At 46.3% G+C, this 12,538-nt stretch overlaps 1 protein-coding gene across 2 annotated transcripts in view; it reads left to right on the forward strand.

Annotated features, from left to right (window-relative positions):
- Positions 1-12,538, forward strand: part of MEIS3 (Meis homeobox 3) — a 34,073-nt gene that overhangs the window by 6,418 nt on the left and 15,117 nt on the right. For both annotated transcript variants that reach the window (XM_040442511.1, XM_040442512.1), the window contains exons 3-7: positions 568-715; positions 3,583-3,633; positions 5,557-5,607; positions 8,739-8,888; positions 12,236-12,347. In XM_040442511.1, the coding sequence (XP_040298445.1) occupies positions 568-715; positions 3,583-3,633; positions 5,557-5,607; positions 8,739-8,888; positions 12,236-12,347 (512 nt within the window). The remainder of the gene's footprint in view (positions 1-567; positions 716-3,582; positions 3,634-5,556; positions 5,608-8,738; positions 8,889-12,235; positions 12,348-12,538) is intronic.

The following is a 12,538-nucleotide window of genomic DNA, read 5'->3' on the forward strand; positions in this document are numbered from 1 at the left end:
GCATTTCCCAGCGGGTCCACATACTATATACTGTCCTATAGAGTATATATAAAATCTGTAGCCCATTCTTTGCTGTTCTAGATACTGATTCCAAGAGCTTGCAATCTAAAAGCGTGTGAACCTGAATTATTATTTACTTTAAAAAAAAAAAAAAGAAGTCAGGAATCGGAGCCGGGAATTTCTCTCGTTAAAGTTGTGAAAAAAAGAGTCAGTGTGTAACACAATCCCACACGCAGCACGTCTATAAATATACAGACGCGTGTGTGCGGCTAAAAATACCGAGGTCTTTGTAAACCGCCGCGATACGGGGCCGATATACAAACAAACCTATCGGTATTTGTGTAACCCGAGCGCCCGCCCCCCCGACAGAATCACCGGGAAGCAGCCAAGTGCGCAGCACCCGTGTCTTCCGGACTGGCTTGGCTCATCCCGGGTTATTTTCAGTAGACCTGTTAACTCTGAACAGATTGCAAGCTCTTGGGGCGGCACAGCCGCTCACCGTGTGATTTCGCTGTACCCCACGTGACGACTTGACGCGTAACTGTAACCTCTCTCCCCCCCTCACAGACACCCCCTGTTTCCCCTGCTGGCGCTGGTGTTTGAGAAGTGCGAGCTGGCTACTTGTTCGCCACGGGATAATTCCGGCTCCTTCCCAGGGGGGGACGTGTGCTCCTCGGATTCATTCAACGAAGACATTTCTGTATTTGCCAAACAGGTCAGTGTGATTTTCGCAGCGTCGGAGCCGCTGACGGTTTCTCAGATGTGGTGGGCTTCTATCATGGGCGGGGGGGGAGCTCGATCCGCAAGGAAGGTGGATTTAATTAACACAAAGCAGAAGGGCTCCGTTAGAAGCCTAGAACATTGACAGCGGACAAAGACCAGGTGGCCGGCCCCATCCCCGATGCCTCTTCATTGTCATGACCCGCATTTAAGGGAACCCCCCCTTTAAATGTGATTAAAACACAATAAAAACAAAGTTTATATATATATTTTTTAATTTTGTAATTTTTATTTTATTTTTACTTTGTACATTTTATTATAAAGTCAGTGTAACGTAAGACACGTGTCGGTAACCTGTAGCAGTCCGGTAAGGAACCGCAAGTCCCACAATACTGGGTGGTGCATGGGGATGTGACGTGGCGGCAGAAAAAAAACGCATTAAAAATGCTTAGGGTACGGTCACACAGAGTTTTTTTTTTTTTTTACGTGGCTTTTGGCCCAAAAACCATGCTGAGACCGCTTGCAACTCATCTGCATTGAACTGAATGGGAAAACCGCTTGGCGCTATTTATTTTTCCGCTTGTGGTTTTTAAAACCATGCCGACGTGTCCATTCTCAAAGCGGATTTTGCATCCAGAGTTTCCAATGAAATGGGCAGGAATGAAAAACCACTTCAAAAACGTATAAAAAAAACAAACCAAAAAAACGCCATAATAAAAAAACTAAAAAAATTTAAAAAAAGGAATCTCCATGCGGATTCCGCATCAGGTTTTATTTTTCTGCATGGAAAAAAACCCTGAAAAACGCATACATTTTATGAAAATAAGGAGAGATTTTTAATATGAGATTGTTCCAATATTCCTAGCCCTCACGGAACATAAAGGAAATGTCGCATATGGTTTCCGCTACGTTTATTTTTTTTTTTTTTTGCACAGCTGCTTATATATGCGATTAAAAACAGAAATAAATCACTTAAAGAATCATCTGACAGGATGTGCAATTGCAGTTGAAAGCATACTAGGACTTGTAGGTCCAGATCGTCTCTGGTTGAGGCCTAGAAGGTTCGTGATTAGGTTCCCCTTTTTTACAGAAACAGCGCCACCTTGGCCCGTAGGCTGTGTCTGGTATTGCAGCTCTGCACCATTCTCCTGCAATACCAGCCTTAAGCACTTGTCAAGCGTGGCAATGTTTTTTAAAAATAAAAAAAAGCAGATCCTTAGTTTTTTCCCTTGGGCTGTGTTCACATTACACCTTTTGCCTTGGTTTTCACTTGGAAATCCCTCATGAAATGGGATTTCAGCGAACAGGGCGTTTGCTGAAACCCCATTTCATGTGTAGGGGCACATGCATAGCAACAGTTTCCGGCCCGTCATTTAATTGGGTTGGAAATCGTTAGAATTTGGCCTCTTGCACACGAACGTGTGCTGCCCGTGCATTCACTTGAATGGGGTCCGCGGTCCGTCCGTTCCGCAAAAAGATAGGACAAGTTCTATCTTTTTGCGGAACGGAAGCACGGAACGGAACACCACAGAAGCACTCCGTAGTGCTTCCGTTCCATTCCGCACCGCATCTCTGGATTTGCGGACCCATTGAAGTGAATGGGTCCGCATCCGTGATGTGGAATGCACACGGCCGGTGTCCCGTGTATTGCGGACCTGCCGCAATACGGCCACGGGGGACTCGTGGTCGCGTGCAAGAGGCCTTAACCCAATTTAATGAGAAAGGGGCAAATCGGCAACAGAAACTGGAGGGTCAGACTCCACGGAAAATCCATGTCGTGTGAACATACCACAAGGGATTACCGGATGTTCCTTAGCTGCATCTGTGTCTGGGAAAGCTGAGTGGCAACTAAGATGGCCGATAGCTGAAATAGGGGCTGTCACCCAGCTTTCCTAGAGTCCTGGACAGGAAATCTTCCTACTTGTAGAATGTATTAACCACTCAGGACTCTGGGAAAGCTGATGCAACTAAGAACCACACCTTCATAGACAAGGATGGCTTAAAGAATTAGACAAAACATGGCTGATTTCTTCCAAAAACAGCACCACCCCTGTCCACAGGCTGTGTGTGGTATCGCGGATTATCCCCACTCACTTCATTTGAACTGAGCTGCAGTACTAGACATAACCTCTGGACAGGGGTGGTGCTCTTTGTTTGTTTTTTTGAAGAAGAAGGCAGCCATGTTTAATTTTTTTCTAAACCTAGGAAAGGAAGATCTTCTCTTCAAATCAACCTTAAGATTAGATGTCTTAGTCGGGAAAAAAAACTAACTTAAGGTGCAGAAGTAAATGAATAAAATACAAGACGGTCCCATGTCATTGGACTACGCCTGACCGCCGGCAGGATCGTAATAATAATGGGTGCTAGCGTAACGACCAATTATGATACAGCCCGAGAGACACGTGCGCAAGCGTTCTGCTTCTAATGAGTATGCAAAGGGTTACATTTCCTGAAATCTGATCCCTTTTTAAACAATGGAAAATAAAATAAATAAATACAGCGGAATGAAAAAAAATCAAAAATCAATGGAAAACACTTAAAAAGCCCCGATCACGCTGTCCTCCGCTAGAATGACGCTGGTTTTTTTAAGTGGGGCGTTGGATAAAACCTCGATAAACGTGAGCGCTGATGTTTTATGGATGCTGAAACTGAAAAGGTTTAGGACATAAAAGCGAGGATGGTGCCGGGAGCAGGCGGAGGCGTCGGAGGCTTCTCCAGGGAAGCGCCAGGCAGGAAGATCAACAGTTTAATAGATTATTGGAGATTAAAACGCAAAGTTTATCTGGAATGGGACTGGAGGGGAAGGGGATGGGGGACCCGGAGTGGACCTGACGTCTGATAATCTCTGCTTTATGTCTCCAGGTCAGAACAGAAAAACCTCTCTTCTCATCCAACCCGGAGCTGGACAACCTGGTAAGGAGTCCTCCAGTCGGATCCGTCACCGTATGGAGCCACCACCCTATAGTGAAAAGCTGCCTGTACCATTAAGGCCTCATGCACACGACCATATGTATTTTGCGGTCCACAAAAAACGGATCCGCAAAAAAAAAACGATGACATCTGTGTGCATTCCGTATTTTGCGGAAAGGAACATCTGGCCCCTAATAGAACAGTCTTATCCTTGTCCGTAATAATAGGACAATAATAGGACATGTTCTATTTTGTTATGGACATACGGAAATGGAATGCACACGGAGTAACTTTCCGTTTTTTTTTTTGCGGACCCATTGAAGTGAATGGTTCCGCAGACGGTCCGCAAAAAAAATGGAACGGACACGGAAAGAAAATACGGTGGTGTGCAAGAGGCCTGATGAACATTAACCCCCAGCAGCTGATAACAGGGAGCAATTACGTATTTTGAACTATAGAAAGTGCTGCATACAATTTGTACTTTTTTAGTGGCATTTTTTGGGGTCAGTTTTATTTCTCTTTTTTCAGAATGGTATTTATTTTTCCCTATACGGCATGAAAAACATTGAGAAAAACACCACTATACGGCTGCTTTTACGCAGTTTTTTGCACCATTTTTTTTGCACTTATTTGGGGCGGGTTTTTGCATCTGGAGATATGAAGGGCCGGACACGCAGACCTTTTTGTCTTTTGTTCATTAGGTGGCATTTTTGTCTTTTTTGATTTCTTTAAAAAAAACAAAAACAGCATGCTGGAGCTCTTGGCATTTTTTTAAGCTGTTTTGATATCACCCCCTCTAGGCCATAAAGAAAATGCTAGTGGAAAGACACACTGGGGGAGATTTCATAAGACTGGCATCCCCTTACACCAGTCTTGATCTCCCTGCGCCAGAAACGGGCGCCTCTTAATAAATTAGACGCATCTCTGACCGGTCGCCCACCAGATAATGAAGTCTACCGCCATGCGGTGCTAAGCCATGCCCCTACAGCCAAGCCCCTCCCTTTATCACCGCTTCTGAAAAGTGATGAGAAGCTCCAAAAGTTGCAAATTATGGCGCAAATATGGCACTAAACGACTGCTTTTACACGTGGTTTCTTAGTGGCGTCTTTCTGCACTTTTACGTTTTTTTGTTTTGGTTTATTTTTTGTGATGAGTTTTGTGCAAGCATTTTTTGCCGTAAATACACCAGCTCCAGATGTCAGCCGAAGATCTGTGGGAAACACGAAATGCTGACGTTTTTGTTCATTAGGAGCCTTTTATTTTTTAACAACTTGCTTTTTATTTTAACAACTCAGTATGCTGGAGCGCGTGACTCTTCCGACTCTCCCTAACGTAAAACGGCTGATAACAGGGAGGAATAGCTTGCTTTCCACTGCGTCAAATTTTTATTCTGGTTTTATCTGCATTTTTTTTTATTTTTTTGGGGCCAGATGTGAAATCCATATTGAATGACAAAAATGCATGCAATATGTTTTGGTTTGTGGCTTTTGGGTCGGTTGTATTTCTTTTTTTTTTTTTTTTAAAGGTATTATGTTGTTGTTTTTTCTGGGATTTTTTCCTATACAACTTGAAGAACATTCGGTAAAAAACACCATAAAAAACTCATCTTACATAAAAAAAAAAGAAACGGTTGGCCAGAACAGTACGGACGGCCGGTGTCTCTGCGTCGCTCTCACCTGATGCTGCGTAATCAGAGTGCAAGCTGTTGGGACTACGTGGACTGTATTTTTCCCGTACACTCCCAGCTCTCCCGGGATTGGGCTGAGAGGGTTCTTGAATTACATGTTCAGATTAATATAGACTAGTAGTCTCCAGCCTGTAGCTTTCCAGCCGTTGCCATGCTAGGAGTTGTAGTTCTGCTGCAGACCATTAATACTGACTAAAAGTAAAGCCGTCATTAATTTTCATTTCTTTTTTTATTTTTAGATGATCCAAGCCATCCAGGTGTTAAGATTTCATCTCTTAGAGCTAGAAAAGGTAAGTCACTCGCCGTCATCCGATTTTCCTGTCCGGGTTGCTGGGCACATAGACGCGCGTAGCTTTACAGTCCACCCTTGTGCACGCAGAATTTGTCTGATCCTTCCCATCGAAGTTTACCCAACGGTTAGATGGATGCATTGAGCTTCATCCCGGGGGCCTTCAGCAAGATTCTTTAGGTTTAGTGACCTTCACCGCGGAGCCTGCGGGGCAAATATTATAAATGACATCATTCCCCGCAGCAAGCACACAGTAACGCACGTAGATGGTGAGCTCTGTAGGTCAGAATCTAGCATCACACCTGCCCAAATCCTCCCTGGTTCACTGTATACTGCAAGGGCTGTACATAAACACATTAAGGTCTGTTGGATATTTAGGTCAACTGCTAAACGGCGCATGTAGTTTTCTGTCTATTTTACACGGATGGATGCGAGGTGCGGTAATGAGCTGTGCATGTAAAGATGAGGGGACACACCAAGGCGTGCTGTGCATGCCTGCAGGCAGGAAAAGGTTAATTGTACAGACCCAAAAAAATAAATAAAAAAATCCACTCCCCCAGCCCCCCTCCTCCCATATGGAGAATCCCACCAGCCTTTGGATGAGCTCCGGGTTGGCACATACCACTTTGAGAAGCAGGGGAGGGGGGCCCAGAGAGATGAAAGGCGCTACTTCAGAACTGCCCCTCTGGTTTGATAAGCTAATGAGCTCATTAAAGGATACAAGAGGTGCTGGTGGTTTGTAACCAGATAATCCTCTTGTTAATGTGGTAATTAACCCTTTGATTCCCATCGCCTGCCTGCTGGGAATCGAGAAGGATTAAAGAAACAGGCCTGGGGGTTGTAGAGGCGGTGAGGTAAGAGCTGCGCCTTTAAATAAGAAAAGAAAAGGCTAGCCCCCCTCGCCGGTTCACCTTCCAGCCGGGTTACCTGTCAGCAGCAAGTTGGCGTCTTGAATAAATCCCACTCTCCGTCTTTTCCAGTCAGAAAGCTGCATTTATTCTGTGAGGCCGGGAATTGTGCAGCTGCGGGGATGGCTTGAAAGGCTCCCGGTGGCTCGCTTCTTTTCTCGGAAGACTTTACTTCGCCTTAGAAGGGTGCCTTCACACGTTGCGGATAATTCTGCCAGAAAATCCGCAGGATTGTTGCGGATTTTTAGGTGTGAAGTATGGTGAAGATTTCCTCCCGGCGCAGAAATAAATCTTTGCTCCGTGTTGAGGACCTCACATGCTGATTGAAGTCTACGGATCCGTGAAAACCACTGGCAGAAGGCGGATGGCGTCCATTTTCTGTCTGTGGTTTTCATTGACCATGGCGAGAAGATGATCTGGAAATCCACTTTTTTGGGATACAGATGACACATGGAGGCCGAGAAACGGATGGACCTTTCACGGATATCTTCATTGACCGCCTTGTCACAGGCGTGTGAATAAGGTCTCCTTTATACGTTAGTAAGTCGCAGGTGTGTGATGTCCGTGTTCTCCACGGACCGCTCACATATCCTTTGACTTAAATGCATGTATTCACACATCTTGTTTTCCACGGACCGCGGGTACGTGGTAACACCAGGGAAGCATGCCTTATTCTTGTCCATGATTGCACATATTATAGTCTATGGTTCTGTGTGGCATCTGTGTTTGGTCTTTGGTTTTTCACGGACCATTGGTAGAAGATGCGCTAGAAATTAGGCTATAAACAGATACACGGACCAAACACGGATCCTTCACGGACGTCTTGTCACAGAGCCTAACACCAAGCGGCAATAGGTAATCAGCCCCTCTTCAAATCCCATTTGCACCTCCGCCTCCTTGCATCACCCACATATACAAAACAATCAGTATTCTAGACCTGTGATGGCTAACCTCCGTCACTCCAGCTGTGGTAAAACTACGACTCCCAAGATGCCCCCTTGCTTGACTGTTCTCAGCACTCCATAGAAATGAATGGAGCATGCTAGGAGTCGTAGTTTCACCACTGCTGGAGTGCCGGAAGTTAGCCATCACTTTTCTAGGGCGTTATCATGTTATTGGCCAAAGACAACCAGTTTTTTTAAAGATTCAGCCAAACTGGGCTGTATAGGCAGCTGCATATGGTGTTCAGCCGAAAAGTTTTGAGGGTAGATTGATATTTCAAGGACAGTATTTCAGGACCAGCTATACCTTGGACGCCCCAAGTACTTTTTATTCTTTCTCAAGGTGGTCATACAAGCTTGCTCAGCCAACGGGTAATCCTCTGGCGACAGCTTATCTCCTGTGAGATCAAAGGATGGTGCATATTGAAATCAATCATGCCGGATCCTCCTTCTCCCCTATCTCGCCTTGAATCTGCTGTTGAGGGAGAGTCAGGGCTCCCTCTTGCACATTAGGCAGTTAGCCCATCCTATTAGGGTCAACTGGTTTGGCTGAGATTTTAATATTGATGGCCTATCCTCGGGATAGGACATAAGTACATGATCGGTGGGGGTCCGGTGATCACTGCGGCCTCTTCCTAAGCCAGAGACTTCATGTTCATCGGTCTCATGGCCTAGGTGAACCCCTATCCTGAGGAATGGCCATAAATATGAAACTCCTGGAAAACCCAGTCAATCTAATGTGTGGCCACCTTGTTCTTGAGAAGGAGCTTCATATGACCAGTGCAGAACATCTGGCTTAGTGGTTAAGTGCTCTCACAATATGATGGAATGAGGCGCTAGTCAGATGTTGCAGCGGGATTGTTCAAGCAACATCAAAGTTTATGAAGTGGCAGGACTGTTCATGGTTATTTAGGGTTGCCCCAGCCCAGCTGGAAGATGAAGACCTAACCTCAGGGTTGCATGATTGGAAACATCTGCCATGTTGCTCACCTGATCGGCTACACATATCAGTGTCTATCTGACAGTGTCACCTTCAGCGTTGTCCATGGGTTGGGTCAGACCAGATCGTCTGTATTTCCTCCTGACCCCGATGGTCTCCATCTGCCCGTTGAACTCGGTTAAGTGTTTCTGGAGTGGTGAAATGCTCCCCAGAAGTCCGTTAAGTGAGGGATTAGCTGATTAGATGAAGAATGTGAACCTACTGTCTAAACATTGTCATGAAATCCTGAGGGCTCTCACGACTGATTATCGCTTCATTAAGCCATCTTGTGCCTTCCCGATAGGTTCACGACCTATGCGACAATTTCTGCCACCGATACATCACCTGCTTGAAAGGCAAGATGCCCATTGACCTGGTGATAGACGACCGCGACGGTTCCTCCAAGTCGGACTTGGAAGATTTCACGGGATCCTGCACGAGTTTATCAGATCAGGTGAGACTATCTTGGTGGGTGATTCTGAAGGATGGATCCCAGCAGAGGAAAGCAGGAAATCCCTTGGTTTTGTCGTTGGGATCCGCTCCTCTTTTGGGAAGCCATATATCCCTGAGCTAATATGCGGTCACGTGATTGCAGCCTCATCCATATGCCTAGCATGAGCCCGGACTTTATTATGTCACTATATCGGCATCTGTTGTTCTAGCAGAGCCCTGACGCGTGTACATTATGGATCCAGCGCAGGGACACTCCACTGCATCTTTAATCAGGCGCATCCCGCGACCGTTAATTGTTGGTTACGCTCCCCCCACCCTTAGATAACGCCAGCGCTCTATCGCCTCCTTCTTTACAAACTAATGCAGGCGATGCATTTGCCTATAGCTGGACTGATGCATTTTTAATATTCCTTCAGGCTACAGAGCAGGCAGGGTAAGGAGCGAGGCCTCGCGCTGAGTGCACTCATTCCATATTCCAAGCAGCAGCCTATTGTGTGCTTGTCACCCCGTGCGCGCCATCGACACCTAACCCCTTCCTCACCGCAGGCTGCGCGGCCTACGTCCAGCAGGCTTTCAATAATACCTCCTGTCTCTAGTGGGCGCTCGCTGCTCCTACATGAAATCTGATTCCTTCCAAACATTCTTTTATTTTTTTAAAATATTTGCTGCTTATAGTTTATGGTGAGAAGGGGGGGGGGGGTGCGGGAAGCAAAATTGCAGCATTCTATTTATTGGGATTGGTTTAGGTTGGGCTGTTACCCCCTGGTGGCAGTGTTGGATATTTACATCGCATGGGACCTATACACTCTCTCAGAGCCCCTGGCGTACTGTGTTAATAAATACTTTACACTATGATATATAAGGTTTTATGTGATCTGGATTTCTGGATTTTAACTCAATAATGACAGGTTTTTTCCCTTTAAGTGCGCCCCTGTTACTGCCCTCATTGGTACTAGGCATAGTTTAGATTTGGGGCTATCTGGGAATTTATGATTGATGGCTTATTCTCTGATCAGTAGGGGTCTGACTCCTGGAACTCCCGCCAATCAGCTGGGGTGCTCTGTGAGTGCTTAGGCATCTTCCTAGGCCACTGACCACGTGGCCTAGGTGCTCCTCAGTCCCATTCAAGTGAATGGGGCTGAGCTACAGTACTGAGCACGGCCACTATACAATGGACGGCAGTGATGGTCAGTTCGCAGTGTTTGCCAGCGAACACATGCGGGCTGCCATCTTCAGTAAGGTAGACTCACCCGACCGGCGATGCACAGGTAAGCCCTTACCTGTGCCTGTGCCGGGAGCCGGTCTGAAATCAAATGCAGTCACGGGAGCAGGCAGTTCTGAGAACAGCCCGATGAAGGCCCCCGGCGGCTGTTCTCGGAACTGCCTGCTCCCGGTGAATGCATTTGATTTCAGACCGGCTCACGGCACAGGTAAGGGCTTACCTGTGCATCGCCGGACGGGTGAGTCTACCTTACTAAAGATGGCAGCCCGCATGTGTTCGCTGGCAAACACTGCGAACTGACCATCACCGATGGACGGCGCTGTGCTCGATAAGCTGCAAGGAGGCTACTACTCCTTTAAACTGATTATTGGCGGGGGGGCCGGGAGTCAGACCCCCACCGATCTGATATTGATGACCTGTCCTGAGGATAGGCAATCAATGTCAAATTTTCGGATGACCCCTTTAAAAGGCAATGCTTTATTATAGGAAGATAAAGAAGAGCGCCTCCAAGTAGCTGTGTAGGTGACGAGCAGCTGACATATTTGTAGTAGATGTTCTGGTGATGACTTCGGCGCTCTAGCTGCTGTGAAACTACAACTCCCAGTATGCACACTTAGGCCTATTGCACACTATTGCCTTTTTCAGTGTTTTGCGGTCCGCAAAAAACGGATCCGCAAAAAAATACGGATGACATCCGTGTTCACTCCGTTTTTTTGCGGAACGGAACATCTGGCCCCTGATAGAACAGTACTATCCTGGTCCGTTATGCGGACAATAATAGGACATGTTCTATCTTTGAACGGAAATACGGAAACAGAATGCATACGGAGTACATTCCGTTGTTTTTGGGTTTTTTTGCGGAAAAAACGGAACGTAAACGGAAAAAAATAATTTTTGTGTTTACGAGGCCTTACCCGCCTGTTCTGGTACCTCCCAAAGGAGGATTCTGGGAGTTGTAGTTTCAGAACAAGTGGAGTTCCGGAGGTTGCAGATTCCTTAGTTAGACCCACAGGGCCGAAACTCTGGAGGCCATCTTGTCGGTGTTGCATGGCGTGAAGCCCCAGCCCCCTGGTGTTCATATTATATTATTGCCAAGGGAAAATGAATGCAAATGTGACATTTTTGCCGGTACCCCAGGGGCTATGCTATGTTGTGCATCATGGCCAATCTTCCCTTTGCTAAGGCACAAGTGCATCGGTGAAGGGACTGACCCAGTAAATATGTCATTGACATTTGTACGCTGCCCTCGGAAGGACTGACCTATTGTCACTGTCATTAGTGCGCTCTAATATTAAGAAGGACAGTCTTAGGAAAGAATGACCTAGTAAACGAGTCACTGTCACCGACAGACTCCTTGGACATGAGGGGCTCTGACCCTTCGGTAGCAGTTCTGTCGCTACTGAAGAATATGGGAGTATTTTCTTCATTTTTGCAGCTGAAGAGAATGGGAAGAATTAGCATGTAAAGGCCCCACTGCCTGTATTTCATTTACATTTCATGTCTGAATCATGGCCTCCTGCAGGCCTTAAACAAAACTTGCCCCGCTTGGTGTTCCCTTGAGGTCAGAGCGCCCGCCTGCTCCCTCTTTAACCCTTGTGTCCCACTTGCAGCCCCCAGGTTAATCAGGACAAGGGGTAAGGGGTCACGTTTTTTTGCTAGTCCCAAATCTTCACAGCTGGAACCTAAAACTCTTGTGATCACCTGGAAGTAATGGCTAACTAACACAGTGCAAGGGAGAGAAGGAGCTGGACTGGAGCCTTAAGGCAGCAAGTTCTTTGAATGTGGGATTAAAGGGTCAATAAGGGTCAGTTCAGCTCCCAGAGGGGGTGTATGTACAAATGAAAACGACCCCTCACATCCCAAGCAGCAGATTTCCTTTCATCCTACTCTTATCTCCCCGGTGTTGAGTTTTCTAAAAGCTCTTACAAAAGAGACCATAGAAAATCGAGTTCTCCCTACAAGGCCCGCGAGTTCCTTTATGGCTTTTGCTTGTTATTGAGCCTTTTTTTTCTGGTTTTACTGCTCGAACGTCGAATGGCATTTTGTATGTAGTCCTCGCCAAAAGCAGGAAGCGGTTTGTCCGTCGCTGTGTACATGACCTGTGTACTTTTATACCTTCCACGCAGAATAACTCATGGATCCGTGATCACGATGAAACGGGCTCCACCCACTCAGGAACGCCGGGTCCGTCCAGCGGGGGGTTGGCGTCGCAGAGCGGGGATAACTCCAGTGAACAGGGTAAGGATGATGTCACTTGTGTTGAATCTGTCCATCGGCATGTTAAAGGGATTGTCCATCATATATGCTGACACTGCTTATATCAGAACTAGTGAAGAGTGAAGTATTTAAAAATTCGGCTGCTTAGCCAAATTTAACAAAAAAAAATAAAATCCGCTTTGTGATTACGAAGCGCATTTCTTTGTAAGTAG

Source organism: Bufo bufo, chromosome 8, assembly GCF_905171765.1.
Source record: "Bufo bufo chromosome 8, aBufBuf1.1, whole genome shotgun sequence".
NCBI lineage: Eukaryota > Metazoa > Chordata > Amphibia > Anura > Bufonidae > Bufo > Bufo bufo.